Source organism: Saccoglossus kowalevskii, chromosome 19, assembly GCF_978046115.1.
Source record: "Saccoglossus kowalevskii chromosome 19, keSacKowa6.1, whole genome shotgun sequence".
Classification (NCBI taxonomy): Eukaryota; Metazoa; Hemichordata; class Enteropneusta; family Harrimaniidae; genus Saccoglossus; species Saccoglossus kowalevskii.
Window position 1 is genome coordinate 26374830 of NC_140659.1, and position 23168 is coordinate 26397997.

The 23168-nt window shown below is 35.5% G+C and overlaps 1 protein-coding gene across 1 annotated transcript; it reads left to right on the plus strand.

The window, feature by feature from the left end:
* Positions 1-2765: 2765 nt before the first annotated feature.
* Positions 2766-11336, plus strand: LOC144353219 (uncharacterized). The gene is made up of 2 exons (XM_078009816.2): positions 2766-3386; positions 8946-11336. Exons 1-2 carry the CDS (start codon positions 2795-2797, stop codon positions 10157-10159), a joined length of 1806 nt encoding a protein of 601 aa, XP_077865942.1. The 5' UTR covers positions 2766-2794; the 3' UTR covers positions 10160-11336.
* Positions 11337-23168: the final 11832 nt, after the last annotated feature.

Consider the following 23168-nt stretch of genomic DNA (forward strand, 5'->3'; position numbering starts at 1 on the left):
GGCTTATATTTTAGTCGCGGAAAAGGCCTATACAATACAAATGGGGTTTGGGCAGTATAATAAACAGGAACGGCAGCTTTACGCGAGAGACAGAGACTGGAAATCGAGTCGACGTCCATAAACGTCTGCTATTTGTGACACGTGACCATCATACTGCTCCTCATATATTATTATTATTATTATTTTAATTACTCACATTTTGGTGAATTTTGTCAATTTTGTCAATTTTTTTATGCGGAGATGGAGAAGCATCCTGGAACAGGTCAATAATAAAAACTTAAAAAAGAAAGACGAAATGACCGATAACGTCTGACTTCAAATCGGACTATTTAAGATCTCAGTCAACGATTAAACTCCCATAGATACAAACTTGAAAATCAAGGTTATTTTTACACATAAAACCAATGAGTACTCGACAAATGTTAACAATATCGCTGAAATCTCATTCTGGTATAAAACTGTTTAAATTACAACATGCTGCCCTTCGGAAAAAGTTGTTTCCAAAAAAGATGGCATTATCTTCGTCATGATACATATTCTAATTGTAGTATATCTTGTTTTATATGGTAACGCTTACTCGCGAAGGGCGCCACCCATTGTGACACAATGTATTCCATTGACGACCGATATTGATGAGCAGTCGCTCTAAGACGTCACAGTAGCATTTTTTTTTGGGGGGGGGTCAGAAAGTGTTGTACGGTACACGGTCTCCAACACAAAAAAGCATATCTCTATCCGTCGCGGTAGACCAGCTGTTATTTAGTGTTCGTTTTAGCAAAGTTTTAGATGTAATGCTGTCTATAAAATGTTTATACATAATCACCTCTATTATATACTAATGTCCTGATTGCCAGAAAAAAAAAATTTTTAACTGAAATTGTCACACAGTTTTACCGAGGGCGGGCAGATCGAATTGGGGACTTTCGAGTTGTTGGGTTTCCGATGTAACTCTTCACATAACAGCGCCCTCTTGAGAATAGACATTACATAGAGTGCATTGGATAGATGTATTTTATCTAAGTGTAATAACATAAAAAGTAAATAACCAGGAAGTAAGTGAGTCGTTTTTCACGGGATTCAAGCTGATCAAATAGTTTTCAAACTATAATTCATCTTATCAATCACTTTTCATGATAGGGTGACGGTATTTTCAGTAAACGGGCGTAAAGCGGCTTCTGGGTGACCATAGTAGCAGCAGATGGTGGAAATTAGAGAATGATTTGTTGATGGGGAAATCATATGTTGAACTTTCCTAGTATTTCAAATTAAATTAAAGCATCCAGTGTATAAGTAGCCACGGGGAATAGAGTTATTTCGGGCTACGCCCTTACAACACCCCTCTTCCATGGTATTTGCCTACACTAAATGTTTGTTTCAAGTACATACTTAAAACAAAAATATGAATGAATCACTTACTAATTGTCCAAATATCACGCATTCAATGGTCCAAATGCTCTGATATTGCCCCGAGTTTCTTACTTCGACCAAGAAATATTTGACCATTTATAGAATGCATCACGCATTCTTGTCATACTGCTTAGTGACATACTATAAGTAATTATCTTATTGGTGTTGCAGAATAGTTGAATATTGTTTATTGAAATTAAAAATTCCAGAACATTTTCCCAATATAGATAAGAAATTATAGTTTGAAACATTCTCAGCATTTAAACGGCATTCTCAGCATTAAAATAAATAAATAAATCTATATAATGTATTTACATATTACTAATGTGTTGCAACACAACAAAATAAAATTGAAAGAAATTGCATTATAAAATATTACATTAACGACATTGATGGACGTAGTTCACGATCAGTGATATGAAAATAAAATAAAACTGGCTTGGCATTTCCCACTACCAATTGGATATAAAGTCAAAGCTTGTTGACAATTTGTTATTTCCCTCATTATTATAAATACATGTATTATTTCTAGAGATGAGTTATATAAATACCTAATTTCAGATTATTGACCGTTGTTTAATAGACCTAAAAGTGGATTACAAATAAAGGTCTGAATATGCAACTTTCGGACTCTCCTGTGACCGATGCTATGAGTACGTTCTTCTCAGTGTACCAGTAAAGCATACATTCAATTTAATGAATAACACGACTTTTGTCCGTCAAGTAAAGTACATCACGTATTTTCGGCTGCTGGCCATCCACTACAAGGTTACGCATACTATTTCCCGTTTACGTGGTGAATAGTGTGCGTACGTGAATGGGTGGGTATGGTGTAGTTATTATAACCACTCTCAAACACATTATATGGAGTGTTATTTTATAATGAGGAAGGCACAATCGACAGAGAACGAACACCATTACATGTAGTTTGTACCCCGAAAGTCAAAATAAATTATTCTCCGCATTTTTTGTTCTTTAGCCGTCTATTAATAAACTATTGTCTCTGTCATATTAAGTGTAATGTTGATGAGTTGTTAATTCCGATTCTGTCATACTACGATGTATCGGACATTATAGAAAACACAACTAAATTGAGAGTCAGTGATCCCTAATCACGAGTTGTTAGTAAAGTACAACGACAAATATGTATATTCTCTCTCATGTGACAGCTTAGTGGTCCGCACAATACCCAGTCAGTTTGTTCAAGGCTGGGTCTATATTGACAATGACAAGAAACACCACTCTGTGTTCTCTGACAAGATCACAATAGTGACCTAACCCGGTCGTATACATTGTTATGCAAATTAGCTGAACGGTGTCGGACTGTTTGCGCATGACAATAGATTAAGTAGAGTTAACGGCAACTTGTCGGACACGGATTTTCAAAATGACTACCGAGATCGAACTCGAAGAAAAGACACCGAACTGCATCTCGCAGCCGTCGTCACCAAGTGTTGATTACTTAACCATTGATTGGAAACCGACGACGAACGACGTAAAGTACGCGGAAGGCATCGGGATACCCCAAGTCACCAGACGCAGCAGACGATTAACCATTCAACAACTACTTAATCGCTGCACCGCTGGGGATTTAATCGAATTAGACTACCCGGGTGAAGTCAATCAAAACTCGACGTGGTTAGTGTTCATCGGTAACGGGACGGTCTGTTATTCCAAAGACGCTGAAGTTAAAAAAGATAGTTTAGAAAATGTTTGTGGAGGGAAAGTCACCACCGGCCATTACTACCGAATGGACAGAGGTCGAGGAGGCGCATATACGCCAAGACGGATGCAAATCGTGAAAGCCGCTGTCAGCGAACTGAAAAAGGACGTACAGGACGTGAGATGGGTAAATAGCGAACATTTTGTCACGTGGTGTTGTTTTCCACGTCGATTTATTGACGACGATTCGCAGTCCAACCAAAGTAATGGATTTCTAGATATCACATGTGAAACCATGTCACCGTACACCATTTCAGGTAAGCGCGTCACGCTAGATTTGACACATTGTCGTGTTTTGCATTCCTATTTGTTGCTATACACTCCTCGTATATCGAAGTAAACTCTAAAATGTCTTATTGTCCAATCTAAGTATAAACTATTTTAATGTGTGTTATCAAGAGTCTCTGTACACACTAGATCGAAGTATCATTAAATCATCAAATATTTCTCGTTCATGTGGTATGTGGTATGATGACGAACATGGCGTATTCTCTTTACAGGACAAATCCACTTACTAACAATTGCAGTATGTATAGATCCTATTAAAGTTGTATTGTCGGCACTTTGTTTGTAGCTTTTGACATGTAGAGTAATATTTGTGGTGTAATGAATGTAGCAGTTGTGTTTAGCGCACCCCAAAACGGGATTTGAACAGCATTGCATGGCGGAATTTATTGTAGTGAAGATACTAGTAACAAATAACGAGAAAAAGGCTCATTGCGTCATTTCCGATCAGTATAAACGCAAATTTGGCCCGGCAAAGCAACTTTAAAATGACTCTGGACAAATCTGGTCATAGAAATCTGTTCGAAATCCAAATAAGTTTCTCATGAAACACTGTTTATGCATTCATCGTATGGAGCACAAAAGACTGAACATGATTGCGCATATCCAGTTCAATCGCTTTCTCAGTATCTCTGATACAATTTCTTCACTGCAGTGTGTGTTATTCAATAGGACACCATTGCACACACGCCTTTCCTGAGTGCTGCTACAAGTCTCACTAGACGAATAGTACGTAAGAACCAGTCATAGTATCATTTGACCGAATGAATGCACGTGTATAAATCACACGATAACTCATTGTTGAACGTGATTTACTTCGGAAAACCGCGCTTAGCGCCGGACTGAGGCTTATCACTTAATATTAAAACGTGTCTACATTATAAGAAAAGCGCACCGGTGAATCGAGGGACAAGTGGTGTGTTGGGTCGTCGACACCTGAGATAGTTCGTATTTATCTATCGTTGTTAAGACGAACACAAAAGAGGATTGTATGCGAAGACGAATTGTTCTGTTATTGTGTTGGCACAATGCCATGAGTGAATCTTCAAACAAACACACTTCCAATATAATTAGTATTTGAAATAATAACTGATTTTTCTTTTAAATATGGACTAATCGTTTTATATACATAGACGAGATAAATAAAATACGGCTGGCGAAGTGTGACGTAAAACGCGAAAAGTTGAGGGGAATTAACAAACCCTATAAATGGAACACATATTTAGGTATTCCGCTGTATTCATTAGACCTTTCCCTTTCTATCACTTGACGAGGTTGATCGACGATCTTTAAGAATCCGTGTAAGTATGTCCAACCACGAGTACTTGAACACGTACACAATGCTTTCAATAAGGAAACAATAGTGCCTGATATTTGGCATTGCAGTATTTCTCTGTCGCACGTCAATGTAAAGACAGAATGAAATTAGTAGAACACTACGATAATGTCTTTCCGTTCACAACAATGGGAAATTCTTTTGTTTTTATGAAGAAAAATACAAGTAAAATTGTACTTGTAATTTCATTAAGCAAATTATGTTTTTTCTCAAATATTCACGTTTAATCGATAATTATGAAAATTATTATTGTGTGTATATGGAATAATATATTTATGAATTATTATTAATATATTTCTTAATGTATACTGTAAAATATTTCATTTCGGCTGGAAGAGATTTTTTGGGTGTTTCGTATGAGTTTATTTTCACTTATGTTTCATGAGTCTAACGTAAAATATAGGAAAATATGCCATATTGGCCGAATTTTATTATCACCGAATCATCTCTTCAGCGAAAAAAATTCACAGTAAATTTCACAGTAGTCAAAATAAACAAAAACGAAAGAATTTCACAATGTCGTAAACGGTAAGTCTTTATCGTCGTGTTGTCACAGTGGAATGAAATTCTTTCTATTGTCCTTGGTCAAAGATACGTCATAATACAGATTTTCCGATACAATGTCTGATGTTTTTAATCTATCTGACGCAAACTTTCTCTTGTGGTAACAACATTTGGTTAATGATAGCATATACCTCGCAGGATATTGGAGTAGCTTAGTGTAGATGTTTTTGAAAGACATTATGGCACGTGAGCACGGAGGGATCAAAGCATACTATATTCTACTTGTCATGCATGCGAGACTGAACCCTTATCAAACATGACTGTAATTTCAATTGTAAACAATGCAGATTTTCTTATTCACAGAACAATCAATCAATTAATCAATCAATCAATCAATCAATCAATCAATCAATCAATCAATCAATCAATCAATCAATCAGCCAATGCATAAGTAACAATATGATGCGTGAAAAAGTGAGACGATCAATCAAATAATTACAGTCAAATAGACTTCTGTAACTGACAATAGTCGACCCTGGAACATCAGTCGAGTCAGTCGAATGGTTTGTTCATTTATACGAGTAATTGGTATCGACACTACTAGACAATGACTGTTTCTAACATAAAGATACGAACTTGTGAACACAAAAAACAGATAAACCCCGCTTCCAGATTATCGTCATAAACTCTTATTGAAGCGACAATATACTAATATGGTTGGTAATTCAGGCATCCGCGGACGAAAATCGTCACAGTAAACACGAATCTTATTAGAATGGACTGATATTATAGGCGTACTTGTAAATAGCTTGTATGGGCTAGTAGCATTCACGGTGACGGCGTAGTATCCGAACTACTTTGAGTAGCTTTTTGACCACGCCCAACTGCATTTTAACTTCATACACTTGCTCAACAATACTTGAGAACGGTTGTGTGAACATCCTAAATCTGGGTTCGTCAACTTCCACTGTGAACTTGTATTTCGAATTTACCGATTGCATAGTTTGTTCGAATTTATACAATACGTTCGACTAAACAGACATGTCAATTTTGTGTATTGTTGATGCCGAAATAACTGCCTAAAATTTAATGTAGTTGTTTTTAATATCTACACTCACTTTAGAAGCCATACTTTAAAACGTTAATGGTATTTACCTTCACGTTTAAGTCGATACAATTTAAATATACATTGCCTGGGTTTCTATCAAGTATTAATCCCCGCGCACAACATGATTCGTTTATTACTAGTAAGATAGCGAGCTAAAGAACTGAGCATGCGTTGCGAATTTTATGTACGTACATGTAATTTAACAGGCATGCGTATTTGGTTCTGCGATTGATAACAGAGAACGCAACGAGAGTGAGCTGAGCTGCATACAACAATACCCCATTAAGTCGAACGTGAATGGGCTTGAGCTTATATTGGTGAGCCGCTGTCAAGGTCTTCTTTTCCGGGACTGGTAAAATTGATGACAAATGAATTAGATCGTTTTTACTCACTGTTAAAGCAGTAAAGATATACCTGCACTAAACAACATTTGTGTGCGTGTGTTTATCAAAGAACATAATTTGGCCATCGAATGCTATCAACATGAGTTTTATTTGGATTATAAGTTTGCATTATTGGAATATTTGGATTATAAGTTTGGATTATTGGAATATTTAGATTATAAGTTTGTATTATTGGAATATTTGGATTATAAGTTTGTATTATTGGAATATTTGGATTATAAGTTTGTATTATTGGAATATTTGGATTATAAGTTTGTATTATTGGAATATTTGGATTATAAGTTTGGATTATTGGAATATTTGGATTATAAGTTTGTATTATTGGAATATTTGGATTATAAGTTTGTATTATTGGAATATTTGGATTATAAGTTTGTATTATTGGAATATTTGGATTATAAGTTTGTATTATTGGAATATTTGGATTATAAGTTTGGATTATTGGAATATTTGGATTATAAGTTTGTATTATTGGAATATTTGGATTATAAGTTTGGATTATTGGAATATTTGGATTATAAGTTTGTATTATTGGAATATTTGGATTATAAGTTTGGATTATTGGAATATTTGGATTATAAGTTTGTATTATTGGAATATTTGGATTATAAGTTTGTATTATTGGAATATTTGGATTATAAGTTTGTATTATTGGAATATTTGGATTATAAGTTTGTATTATTGGAATATTTGGATTATAAGTTTGTATTATTGGAATATTTGGATTATAAGTTTGTATTATTGGAATATTTGGATTATAAGTTTGTATTATTGGAATATTTGGATTATAAGTTTGTATTATTGGAATATTTGGATTATAAGTTTGTATTATTGGAATATTTGGATTATAAGTTTGTATTATTGGAATATTTGGATTATAAGTTTGTATTATTGGAATATTTGGATTATAAGTTTGTATTATTGGAATATTTGGATTATAAGTTTGTATTATTGGAATATTTGGATTATAAGTTTGTATTATTGGAATATTTGGATTATAAGTTTGTATTATTGGAATATTTGGATTATAAGTTTGGATTATTGGAATATTTGGATTATAAGTTTGTATTATTGGAATATTTGGATTATAAGTTTGTATTATTGGAATATTTGGATTATAAGTTTGTATTATTGGAATATTTGGATTATAAGTTTGGATTATTGGAATATTTGGATTATAAGTTTGGATTATTGGAATATTTGGATTATAAGTTTGTATTATTGGAATATTTGGATTATAAGTTTGGATTATTGGAATATTTGGATTATAAGTTTGTATTATTGGAATATTTGGATTATAAGTTTGGATTATTGGAATATTTGGATTATAAGTTTGTATTATTGGAATATTTGGATTATAAGTTTGGATTATTGGAATATTTGGATTATAAGTTTGTATTATTGGAATATTTGGATTATAAGTTTGGATTATTGGAATATTTGGATTATAACGAAGTTTTATTTGGATTGAACACAGTCCCTCTAGGGACATTGAGCGAAATCTCAAAAAAAAAGTGTAGATATTTATTTAAATACCAACAATATTAAGGCACAAAAGATTTAATTAATTAAGTATTAAGATTGTTCAATACTACCACAACAACGTTCAAGGTTTAGTACTTATAATATAATGCTTTAGAATACATTTGGGTTTGAATGAAAAAAAGCATCCTATGAAACAGAAAAACACACATTTCCTTAATGGTACCCTGAACGGACAAATGAAAAAAAATCAGCGACCGCGCGAAGCGTAAGTTCCGAACAGACGCACAAGTTATTACAAAACAAAATAATTTACGATGGAAAATGGAGAAGCACACAACGCATATGCTGGGATGGCTTACGATCTATTCCTCACGCCCTAATCACTATAAACAAAAACATATACTAAATGTTCCATATTGTTGTTTGGTACTGCATTTGATGAAAAATTCAATTAAGATTTTTTTAATTGAGTTTTACAATAGTTTATGACAGATCCCAATCCATTTTTATGACATGAAGTATCAAACAGCAATATTTAATATTAAGTACAGTATTAACATATTCTCATCCATATCGCATCTTCAAAATACTAGTAGAAGACTCATTGCATTTTTCAATAAATTAGATATTGTCAAAAAGTATTTTCGAAATTATATATTCTGGTAACTGCATTTTTATTCATTTTTTTCTATAGGTGTAACTGTTTCAAGAACGGGGGAGATATGGTGCTGTAGAACGGACTGGACAGCAGAATCCACAATAGTTGTAGCTCGACAAAAAGAGAGGCGTATTCTAGCTACGGGGACCATACGCAAAGCAGGGTCCTACTTTTTCGGCTTGGCCGTGACCTCGGACGGAGACGTGATTCTTGTCGGGCGACAGGGCTGTTTTATACTGATACCTGATCGGAAAGGACAGTTCACAGCGTCTAAGTTCGGCGCGTCGTTACTCGACGGCTGCATTGTTCGAGGCGTTGCGTGTCGCGGCGGCTACGTCTACGTCAAATGCATCGAGGAAGGCCGGCAGGATACGTACATGGCGATGTGCCAAGTATTAACATTCGGCGAGACTGGCGAGTTTATCCGAGCCGTCCAGTTGCGCGCTCCGCTAGAGGGGTACATGGCAGTGCGCAGTGATCGCTATATGATACTCACCGAATTCTCTTCTATCAAAATGTTCACGTCATCAGGACAACACACAAACGACTTTAGTTTCCATAACAACGTGGAGGGTTTGGCTGTTGATAACTACGATAACACAATCGTTTCCACCAACAACCATGTGCATGTACTAACACCCGATTTCAATCAAATTTATAATTTCGACTTGACACCGTACAACTTTACGGAATCTCCAGGAATAGCGGTCACGCCCCTGGGCAACATCGTTGTGGTGGACAAAACCTGCAGTAGGAGGACCAAAGGTTGTCGGATATTAGTGTTCAATACTTGGCCGAAAGAAAAGAATGACAAGTTGAATTTCCAAAATTGTGATGCCCAGCCGTTTATTTACGATGCTATACCGTACACTAAACAAACCGACACCATGAACATTACTTGGGGGACGTTATTGAGCGAACCTGAAGAAGATAAAATGGCGGACGGTTACGTCACAACCCCGGAGCAGATTCACCTGAACGACGGTCAGGCTATGGACCGCATGATGGCATTTGATGAGGTAGAAGACGAACGTCACCGCAGAATCAGACTGAATGGCGACAGTAGTTATGACGTGCCGGAATTTGTGACACCTGGGTACTTTTGCAGGGCATGCTGGGTATTTTGTTGCCTACTTTGCGTTCCTCTGTTTGGCGTACTGATATTTCTGGCGTGTCACAAAAAAGTCATGCCGCCGATCATCAGCAGATATCGCAGAAATCAAGAAAAACAGTACCGCATCGAGGAATGAACACGCTCCACGTGATCGACGCCGATTAGTCAATTTAAATACCCATGGATATACAAGTACGTGGATGTGCCTTTAAAAAGCAAATATGCTTACTTCAGTATTTTTTAGTAATTTAGTTCAATATTGTGCACACAGGATTATGATTATGGATATGTATTTGTCGCGCACTTAATAACAATTACTGGTACGTACCACAAATTCAAATGAATGCGCAGTTGCAGTTTCATTCAATGAATACTACAGTGCGTTGCGGAACTAAAACAAACAACTAGAAACCTGACGAACAATGGCGGGTTTTCCCTGTAAATTCTGCTACATAGGGTCAGTTGGCATCGCCGGCACATCAGAACATTTACGTACGTCATTATAGGGGTCGACAAGACAGTCCTTTTTTGTTCATAGTAAATTACAATCCAGCGTGATGTCCTTCAATAAACAGTATTGAATAAAATACTCAAAATGATTCCAAATTGAAAAAAGTGACGTAATGATGATTTTATATACTTGGAGTCAAAATACATAAAAACCGACCACCCCTACAGTCCAGTATGCCACGGTTCACGGTAATCCGAACAGGAAGAACGAAGTACAAGATATAGTCAGTCCCCCGGGAACCTGAAGCATTAACTGATCTAGTAATATACCACTAGTTTGTTACCATAACATGACTGTGCCAATTTGTTTGGACCAACCAGCACCATTATATTTTTATAATACAAGAAAAATGTGTTCATCGATACTTGAAAATCTGCTTTATAGCTTTAAATAATCGCTTTAATTATGCGTATCCTGCTTGCTTATTCTACAATCATGAAATTAGTACTTAGTGACGTCACAGTATAATAAACGTCATGGCTGACTCTTGGACGCCAAATTACTTTCGTATAATTTTTTTCATATATTTTTTTTTCTGTTTCGCCCAACAATATAGTTTTTTTACAATTTCATAGTTTTCATTTGTTAATTTATTTAATTCAGCCTGAGTCAGCAAATTGTGGTTCTGAACGACGTGCATAGTGTCGCCACAGCTTTAGAGTTTTGTGTTGACTCGTTTCTTAGCCCCAGGGATCTTTGTCTAATGACACTTATACGAGCAAGTATCAACAATGCAATTAAACTTCTATGTATACAATATATTGTAATTTATGAAAATAAAGTAACAATAAATGACACACAAGTTAATGTCTCCATGAGTCGCATATCAATCCATACAGATGTGAAAAAATTAAACGAAGTGTTATTAACCTTCACTTCGGAGGTACTAAGTTCGGGGAATGCTCCACCTTTCTATCGAACAAAGACACATCGAGACTCGAATCGTTTCACATTTGGTCTCAGCCGCGTTGTTTTCTCCCACGGCCGCCTCCAGACTCTCTCGAGACTACGTCAAGACGGACGTGTGTCCTCGCCGTGAGCTTGTCACTAACTGAAATCGGTTTTATTCACATTCCAACTGTTAACCAATTACAGAGAAGTTAAAAGACTCTAAGGCGTGCTGTGCTGTACGCATGTGATGACATCCTCGCCCCGTTAAGACATATCATTATATATTTTTCCAATCACTGAAATTATTTAAAAAAAAATATTATCATTCGTGTTTTAGAAGAAGAGAATTTAATACCTTGCAAACACACTTTAGTTATTTCTGACTGTATGAAGTGCAAGGCCCCCTTCTGAGTTGATAAAAGACGAAGTTTCAAAAAGAACCAACATTTACCATAGCGCTTGCAATCACTTGAGAGCTGAAATTCAATATAAATCAGTACTATTTTTATTATTTATTATATTATTACCAGTAATATCTGTGCAAAATAGGGGAAAAATTAAAAATAGTATATTATGATAAGTTAGCGCCACCAACGTCAAAATCACTGTCATATATCGATAGATCTTCCAACGTTTAGCGTTGGGAGCGCTATAATCAAACCCGCACCAACAAGAGTTCGATACCGATAGGCAACGAATAAATATGACATGCTAGAAATTGTAACCATAGCAATAAAATGGTGCTGTGATAAATGCAAAAAGCAGACAGTAATTTCACTCTGCCTCAGTGTTTAGATCTACCGAGATAAAAAGAGTAATTACAAAACAAGGCAAATGATTCTAGTGATCAAACATTGACAACGGTCGTTTCATGCATCGCTCGGTTTATTGTCGACTCTAGGATATTAAATATGTTTTCGAGTTAGCTTATCTGGAAAGTTATGCTTTGTGATTTATCATTTCTCTATTCATATTTCATACATACGTTCGACAAATTATATTTCCATATATATAAAACAAAAATAAAACACTAACGACACATTTTAAAATATGTTAATTATCAAATGGAACAATACGTTCAAGAGAGCGTTCAATACGTGAATAAGCACCAATTATTTTCATTCTGAGATGTCAAAGTTATGATCCTTGGAGTGTAGATGAGGCGAGATGGTGAGTTGTTACAGGTGTCACGCGATTACACCACCACTGACACCGCCACTTTGAATATTGTAAAACGGAGCTTCTTCGCCTAACGGGGACTTGAAGATCCTGCTCGAATAAAGTACTAAAACGAGACATTTACTTTATCTTACAATAAATAACATGGAGTTTTTGTCGATTCTGATCTATATTGATTGGAACTCCGGCAACCAACGTATCACATTTCTGCAGTCCGTGTGTATAATAAGCTCGTTCAAATGTGCGTTTGCAAACACTTTTTGAACTTCTTTGCATCCATCGTTTTGCCAATTAGTCTAACATATACAGTACTAGTTGCTGTAGGCACAATCGTGTGTGTTCTGTACGCCGTCGACTCTTTGACAATATACAGCACGTTCTTTAGCTGACCATGGTCACGCGAGACCACTTTCATTTTCAGAAACATATCCTCAGTCGATTTGCCTACAAGCCGATACTCAATTCTGGCCAACACGCATCTTAGCCAGGCAAGGTTCGTTTGAGGGAGTATGTTTACATCGAGATCACAAAACCGTGCTATTGAGACGATGGCTAACACGAGGGACCACCAAGGCACCACATTAATAACACGAGATCTCGTGAGAACCCGAATTAATAATACGATATCTCGTATTCACATTGCAAGAACACACATTGATAAGACGAGATCTCGTGTTTATATTGCGAGAGCACATATTAATAAGACGAGATATCGTCTTTACTAGTATATTGTGAGAACACACATTAATAAGACGAGATCTCGCGTTTATATTGCGAGAACTCGCATTAATACTATGTGTTTATATTACTTACTTTAATTATATTGTTTGTTGATTTTAAATATCCGATGTAGAATGCACGCGTATTCAGTAGACTAAACCGGAACATGAATAATATACAAATTGGAAAAATGTATGTGTTATTTTTTTAGCGGAAACGGAAAACGCAAAAGCATGGTTGGTTTAAAATAGCGTAATCACTACACATCGCAGATTACTGGGCAGTTATTCCCCCATGTTTGTATCAATCAACAATGTTAGAATAATAATTCCACCAATTTTAAAAACCATCAACGATGCCAATTATTATATGATAGATTTAAGTTAACTTTGAACTTTGATCTTTGCTAGGTGAGTATAATTTAAGAAGAGTAGAAGTAAAATGATTTTTCCTTAAGACGCTTTGTCTCGAGGTCATGACATGTTGTCGTAATTAACCCAACCACAAATAGACTCCGAGAACCCTGAGTAATTCTGAACAATCATTAGAATGCAATTGAAGCATATATCCTCTCGATAGTTAGTACTATTATTATTCATATGTTGCTATCTTAATATCTTCTCCGCAATCGAGTGTGAAACTTAGAAAATCCCTAATTTAAAAGCGATTACTGAAAAGGAAGGCATTGATTTCAATTTAAAGGCCGTCTAATCTCTATAAGGTTCAAGACAAATAGTTTTAATGCGGTATTATATTAACCGTGAAATACATTCATTAATTTCCTTGTAATTAAGTTTATGCGTTGGATTTCCAACCACTGATCTAAAGAAATAACAAGAAATACAAATTCTAAGCCATTCGTCGCAGTGCGGATATTGTTATCCGAATTAGTACGCATGACATTACTTTTAGGTTGGATTTACACAAATAATTACCGAAATTCCATCGAATAATCTTTGTGGGAAATTGTTACACTACGGGCGATATAATATGGTACTGTAGTGGAAGGTTGAATTCAATACATGCACCAGCATAATCTCACTGTACATTCGCCACCCTGTCCATTTTAATATCTGCAAATAAATTGTGGTAGATTCGAATTCAAACTATAACTTTTTAAAAGTTCAAACTCAGTTTTTTTTTAAAAATATACGCTGTTTTTGGAACATAAGGCTATGAAGTGTATCAGTCTTGACTACATTTTCTCAGTGTCTACTTCCTTACATTCTGATCTGCATATTTAAAATATTCTGAAGCTTACACCTAGTCACACAGAATCACACCGTGCAACTCTATTCGTCGTTGCAGCAAGTTTCAAGTTGTTGGTGACAGTCTGTGAAATTCCAATAGCCAGCTTATTACAAACCTATTTTACACAAATGACGTATTATTATTGTTGCTATTTGTAGTACTTTAATTCTAGAATCGTGATTCGCAGGAATCGTGATTCGGAATTACCACAACCTTTCGGGAAGTATTGAATTCACATCCATTCCAATTGCAGAAATATTGATCCTAAAAGCACTGATGTACAATACACAATAGATAGATGCAGTAACTGGATAAGCTATAGTGCAGAATATGCCTCTAACCCGCTAAACAGGGTAACCCGACTTGTTGCCCCTTCAAGTAAATTGAAGTGTGCCGTTAACAGCACTGTACGCTGCGCTGGCAAACATAGCACTTACTACCCGAGATTCCAATGATTTCAGTACGACGCATATGTGACATGTTTATACCGAATTTGCTTGCAACTGTATATCACATGACCTAGTCAATTATTTTGAAATATTGACCATCCGTTGGCCAAAATGTGTCTGTTATTACACATTATTTCAGATTGAACTTCCTGTAGGGCAACTGTATTGATTAACTTTACAAAATTAAGTTATGCGTTTCTTTCATATGTGTCCAATTATTCCGACCATGTAAACTAGTCCTTAGTTACTGTTGACAACTGAAAGTTTAGTCATTTCGATTTAACCTAAATGCGCGCATGACTCCAATGTCAACTACACGCGAACCACACTTCGATAAGTGGTGTATTTGCTTTACATACTATTGTCAAGAAAATTAACGCTTTGTAATTTTGTCGATAGGTAGTGGAGATATTGTGACTAATGTCTTTTTATTATCGTTTTTTTTAAAGGCATATGCGCATAAGAAGCATTTCTCTCAAATTGAAATATTGAATCACAGTAAAATGTCATGTAATCTTTATGATAATATCATGTAATTAACTGGAAAATATGTTTCTGTTAGAACCAATATTCATTGACCAGCTGCCTAGGTGCTGTGTGCATACACATATTAGCTTAAACCATAGTCAACTGGCTTGAAATGAAAAGAGAAAGCTGCGAAACCACACATTTCGACTATCCCGTTTACAGAAAATCTAAGCCAGAACATTTTTAATGGTGATGTAATTAAAGAGATATTCTTCCAATAATAATAAATGACAAATTTGCAGATTCCGATATCGGTAGTTTTTTAATCAAAACGGGTGATTAACAGCGACCCTCGAACACCGTGGAGGGATGGTGTGTGGAATAGCCTCATCTGACCAATGGGCGCACACTTTTTTGATGGATCGCTACCGAACTCCGCACAGTTCTATACGCGTTACTTATCATCACTACACAAAGCAGATTTGCATAGGACTCACTCGCATATTCGAATATGTTCGAAATAATAATAAAACGTGTTTCCGCCCCAAATATAAATATACATAGTTTGCGCTGGGTAGTTGTAGTCTCCTCAAAGTTGTCAAGATATATATGCACAATAAATGAATAACCCCAAAAAACTTACTAGAATATTTGTGTTTTATGGTTGTTAGACGCGGAGAATCAAACTAGAAATATTAATGAAATATTCACCAGAAAATTAGTTAAATGGAGATGTTAGATAAACCCTTTGAGTGAAATTGGTGTTTAATATTTCTTTGCTAGCTATATACTTAAACGGAACATTGTTTCTTCTCGGTTTTAGTGTGTCACGTGCGTTATTTCAATACAATAGCATTACCTTACACAAATCATGGAAGGTACTAACGTTAGTACCTGCCATGCACAAATTAGTCCGTGACAAAATAGCGTTGGTCTTACTGAAAATAGAACATAGAACGCTGTTCAGCGAGTGAAATAGATCAAATGCGTACAAAATGTGCAGACCAGATTTTGTTTTCATCCGCAACTACGTTACGCTGCGGCTTTTCAGTGATTTGGTATGATTCTTAAGAAAGTTTACTGCATAGACATTGTAACATTATTTCACCGCACCGTCTGACTTCTGTAAGAACTGTGAGTTTTCGGCTTACATTTTCTGTTAACTGAAAGGTCAAAAAGTGTGTTTTCGCAGCTTTTCATTTCTTTCTACACTCCATAATGTCATGAACATCCCAACATTTGACCTTGTGTATATTCATGTGTTCATTTAGACTGTGATTTTCAACGACGGAGTCAGGACCAATCACAAACAAAAATTGACATTAACACCTCCACCGACCCCCTAAGCTAACACCCTTTGTTTTCTACTTCCTGTTCCGGAACGTCTTTTGACACTGCTACAGCCTTGTAACCACTCGTGACCCCAAAGCAATTTTCAAATGTTGTCAGTACACGACATATGGTGACCTACATCATGTACAACTGGGAACATATTCATGAGATATTAAGTTATAATTCGACGGATTAGCATGGCTTAAATCGAATGGTATATTATTTATTTATATATTTTTATTTGTTACTACAGATTTACTACATATGTATTTAGAGAAATATTAAATTATTCCCAGTGTAATAATTTTAGAAGAAATTGCATTCACATATTCAACTCAAACGAACAATTAACGCTTCGAAGCTATATATGTGAAACGTGGAACAGCCATTTTGCACATGTCTGTTTGTCCCACCATTTTCAGAACGTAAATTTGCGGTGAGATTACGAGATATTCAGCCACATACACTTCGACAGAGAAAATGAATGGGAAAAATAAAATTAACAATGAGAGGAATGACCCACGTGATTTGTATATGTTAATGTCCTTTATCTGACCTCACCCCGTGCAACAAGACCAATACTCAACTTCCGGTTATAACACATCTGCTTATTTAATATGATATATCTAAACGACTCGTTTATTTCGTTATATTTTTTGTTTAATTTAGGGGAGGATTTAAGACAACTGCATGTCAAATGGTTGTTTCTTTCTGTGATATGACATGTAGATGACCAAGCTGGGACATGTATATGACCGGACTGCGTTATCCGGCTTACACTGGACTTTGTGATCTGACATCATGTAGTCAGCTGTGTGCCTCGATGTGATTTTGCTACTACATGTATTTAGCTATGTTTGAGCTTAAGTTATCATGTCGTCTTTAGGAGACATATTAGTGGTCTTAGCTCCTACTCTAACCACTCACTTCGCCTGGACACGTACACGCCCAAGTATAAGGCATATGAAATAGGATATAACAAATATAGGTATAAATAGTCTATCTTATAATCCTACCTTACGATATGGACATAACCAAATAATATAACACTTACAATACGGACGATTAAAACATGTTCAAATCATAGCTTTTCTTGTAACATTTAATGATAAAATCAAGAAGGAATAATGCCGACCTTGAGTGCATTCATTGGTACCCACAAAAAAAGGTTGGGAAATCATATACAATATAATCATATACAAGTATACATATATTTGGAATCATTAGAAATATGTTCTGGGAATGTAAATACATTCAGGGGAAATAATTAACGACAATAATGGCAATAGCAACGTAAACACACTATAAATACAATAAATACCCAGTAAATACAGATAATAGCAACACAAGCACCATGGACACAACTTGAAGACACAGTAAATACAGATAATAGCAACGTGAGTACTAAACACAGGATATACTACGCAGTAACGTAAGTATTACGGATGATTCGGTTAATACCCCAATAAATACAGATAATAACAACGCAATCATCATGAACACATGTAATGCACATAAAGACAGATAATGTCAACTTAAACAGTAAAAGACACTGGAAATACAAACAGATATCTCGAAACCAATAATAATAATCTAAGCACACAGAAAAAAAAACACGAAACAGAAAAGGTTTATAATATTATTCATTTTTATAACAAGTCAACCATTAAACGAATAAACTCCAATGTCTGGTGCAGACTTAAATAAAGCATTAAAGATTCCACTCCAGACAGTATCAAATAGCTTCAACAAAACAGGTAAACAAATATTTTTCCTTTTAAATTACTGAAGACATATTTTGAAATATTTTATCTCAAAACATAAATGGTGATTTAGATAAGAAGCCAGTCTTTCATTCAAACACTTAGTAAAAGTTAATTATTAAAAATAATTATTTACGCTGTAATCTGATTCAGGGATAACGTAACTTTAATTTCATGAAGTTAGGAATTTACCTACTTTGATAATAGTCTTGAAAGTGTGGTTGATGCGCCACTGATATAGTGAGCTCTATTTTAAACATTTCTTTAAAAATCATACGAGTTATACATAAATCAAACCTATTTTTACTAGTAATTAGTCTCTTAATGTCAAAACTGAATAGCCGTCTATTCTGCTTGTTAACTTTAAATCGACTGATTGATCCGTCTTTTGGAATTTTGTCTCGTAAGCTCGAAGAAAAATTAGTTTGTTACGCACTTCTTTTGGCATCACTATCAAACCATTTTGTTCTACATTTTATAATTCTTGGAGGAATAAATTTAAGAAATTTTATGGCCGAATCAATAATAATTTTATTGAAACTATCAAATGCATTTTCAACATCTCAAAATCTCAATGAAGATATTAATTTTGTGGTCATTCGAGTCATTGTGAAATATAATATTGCTAATCATCTGTTCAGTATTCCCCAAATCTCTTATTTACTCACATCAGCCTCTAATAAATATATCTAGACAAGTCTTTGAGTGTGATTTGTCATCAGAAGCGAAACCCAGAAAAAGTTCGATGTCATGTTACAGCACTGGGGCAACCAACAAACTTTAATAACGATCCACCACTTTATACTGAAAGAGAAGTTCTATTAGAGCCAGATAAATTGGAGTAGAAGAAGCTGCAGCACAGCTCATGTTGCGCGGATAATAGTTCATATGCGTAGGCAAAACTAATCTTTTGAAGAATGGTACGCCAAATGAAATGACAGGACTTACGGGCATCTACTCTACATAATGGGGAAACTCATTCAATATTGTTAAAATGAAAAAAAACATGTGGATATGCATGTATGCTTTTAAGGCGTGATTCAAAAACCGAAAATCCAGATCCTGGCATTTATTCGTAGCGTTGCGAAGAAAAAACAACAAAAAACAACAAAACAATTGTATCCCTTAGGTCAACTTCGGGAAAAATCCGTTTTGAAGAATTTAAAGCTGCGGTGCATGGTAGGTCATATATTAGTGTCTGTATTATTGGTCATATTTGGTTCAGGAATTGTCACATTTGGGAAATACTAGTTTCAGGATTGGCCAAATTTGGTCTGGGATTGGTCAACGTTAGTATTGATTACATTTAGGCGGTAGTATTGGACTTATTTAGTCAGGCTAGAGTCAGGTGTAGTCCACGTATAATCGCCATTTGGTTTGGTATTGGCCATATTCTGTCTAGGATTCTTATCAAATACGGTATGAATTCTCATTCTAATGTGAAAGCGAACCTATGCCATGTAATATTGGAAAGCATTGCAGATAAACTAGCTTTACAGTTCAATAACTTTACAGATTGTTACCTGCCATACAATATCTTTTTTAATGGAACAACTAGTTGACGATTCAATTGAACATCTCGCAAAGATGGGGAGGGGAATCTTCCATTATTGGCGGTTCATAGTTTAGTTAGGCCCGTATATTTACCCTTAAGTTTTCTCATTGTGATGTAATTGGGTTGGTCATAATGAGACAACATCACTACAAACGTAACAATCTGGCCAATAATGTGCAAGGTATTTGCAATAACATGAGGTTATTACGAGGACACTGCAAAGTATGCACGAAGGCAATACAGCGAGAGTGTCGACCAACGCGCAGTTTTTCTTTCCAAGAATACATCATGGGAATGCCGCATTCGCAAAACGTTAGAAAATTTGGCTAACTTCTTTGCATTTCCTAATATGGTAGGATGAAAATATCCAGTGCAATACCGCAAAATTACGGCACGCTGTAACTTAAGGCGTTACGGTAACCCCGCGCGAATTTAACCCGCAAAATTACATTGAAAAACCCAGCCCACGTCAATAGTAGCGCGCCCCCTTACCGAATTTCTGGATCCGTGGTGACAGATGTATAATAATTGTTATTATAGTCAATTAATTTCAAATAATTGCTATGACATGCCACGCCCTGCTTGAGTGGCCTTATAAAAACAAAAACAATTTCGAGTCGCATACTACCTTGCGGTGTTTTAGAGTTTTTAGAGTTTTTTCTACCAATTTATTATGTCAAACCTTCGATGTAGTGCACGAAAACTATCATCTGGGCCCTATCAGGAATCATCTCCAAGGACCATATTCATGAAACCTCACTGATTTAGGATATTGAAATGCCTAGTAGCCAGCTATGAAGTTTCCAACTAAATTATTGAAACCTTACTAAGCATCTTTCTAACTAGTTCATACTAGGAGAATGTAGTCGCATACTAATTGGTTGAACTTTTGAACCTCCTCTTTTTCAGCCGAGCTTAGCTATTTTAACAATGAGTAATTACGCAACAACTCTCCACTTCATTGCTAGGCTTTTTCGCTATCCGATGTCGCATAAACTAGAGAAGGTTGCACGTTTTGACCTCACTGTGCAAACTGTGGGCTGGGATACTTGAAGTGGAACTCTCACAAGCATTTGGAAAGTCCCCGATGCATAATATTGTAGTGCAATTAGAACTTGTCGATACGATATAGAGGAGCTCTTCCCTGTGGATTGTTCAATATAGAGCGGAACTATAAGTTTGTGATTCACATTATCCCTTCTCGGCAAAATCTGTATAACCATAGTTCATCATTAAATATGTCTATTGGGTTCCTCCTAGGGACCATGCGTGCTTTTCACATAGCACAATAAAGTTCTAGTAATCCTATGATCCCTAGACTATAGTATGCGACTTATCCATTCAATTGAAAACTGGCAGCACAATGACATGCCAGGTTTAAGTTCAAGATGACTATGTGTTTGCTCGGCAGTGCTTTATGCAATTATCTTTCTTTAACTACTAAAATGGCCGTCGAAGACATTCGTAATATCTTGTGGGACTTTGGCTCTAACAATCTCTCAGCAGAGCAAGGCCATAATAAACTGCTATTGTTGATATGGTACTTCAATCCCCCAGGCACTACAGGACTAATTAATTCTCCGCGGACAACCGTAAGTTGCAATTTACCGATGAACTACAAATGAACTGAGATTAAGTGAAAATATTAACTGTTATCATCTCGTTGAAGTGCATGGCTGATGAAAACATCTCATATGGGAAGGGAAGTGGGTAGATATAGACTTATAGTGTGATTTATTTTAGACAATTGCCCACATGTGTCCATGATTATGAACAAAATGTCATTAAACAAATTAAGATTATGAAAAGTTGGACTCGGAGTATGTGAGCGTGCATTAGATTTTATTGCGAGGAATTTATATCGGTTAACATTCTGGTTTTATTTTTGATATCGGCGGCAAAGAGAACAATTGTTTATCTGAAATACCTGAAATGGCAGGCTTCCATATGTCCGTATTGCTCTTATTTCTTTTTCATTCTTTTGTAAAACAACATTTCTATCAGTTTATTTACGAGTTGGGTCAGCAGTCCAATAACTACATCCGATTCTCAGGAAACACAGCACAGGACAGGTCCTAAGTCTCAATTTAGTTCTGCAGTTCTTTAAGCGTAAAAGATGTGATTTAATTTACAGAGGCAGTGTGGACAATATGAGCATGTTTAAATAATTTTCGCTGTAATTGCATCATGGTAAATACAATAAAATACGATTTATCGTAAAATTAAAGTTGTTTTGGCAAACAAGCGTAGCACAATTCGTTATGGAAATGCTAATGTGCTTGCACTCCGATTTTCTGTACGTACAGGCAAATCCGGGTGCATAGCAAGCGTACTAGCGTAGTGATAATGATAATGATAATGATAATAATATCAAATACAAATATTCGAACACGCTCAAAAATTATCCACGTTACTTATTTAATGCGAATAACACGTCACATGTGTTTATTTAACTTATTGTAGTTTTATGTAAATATTTAGGTATACATGCTTACTTAAACAAATTAATTAGAATATTGTTGTATCTTTCGACTGTTGCATGTCGGGTAACATGCGTGATGGTCATATGCAATATTTTACTTCCGTCTCCTTCATGTCGCCGAACGCCAGCCAATCATATTTTCTGTCACGACTGCTTTACTTAAAGCATGTATTAACAACTGGCTGTCACAGAAAGTAATTACCCATTAGCAAAACCATGCTGTATGCATGTTATCTTTAATTTCTAACCATAATGCATTTGGACGCAGCAGACTTTTATGTATCTTCCGCTATGGAAATATTGTATTTCCTGTTTAGAGAGCGATGTCTATAACAGTTAGTCTAATGCATCACACGGTCCTGCGAGGTGTCATATTTACTTTTTACATCGCACAAAATTGTTGTACGAAGTAAAGGTAATATTAAAGTCACATTTCTTGGTTTGTGGGATCGTACTAATCGCCTTTTTTAATGTCAATCACATTAACTGAACTGTTAATTGGATAATTGCATAATATTTCTTGTATTTTGTTATGTTATTTGTT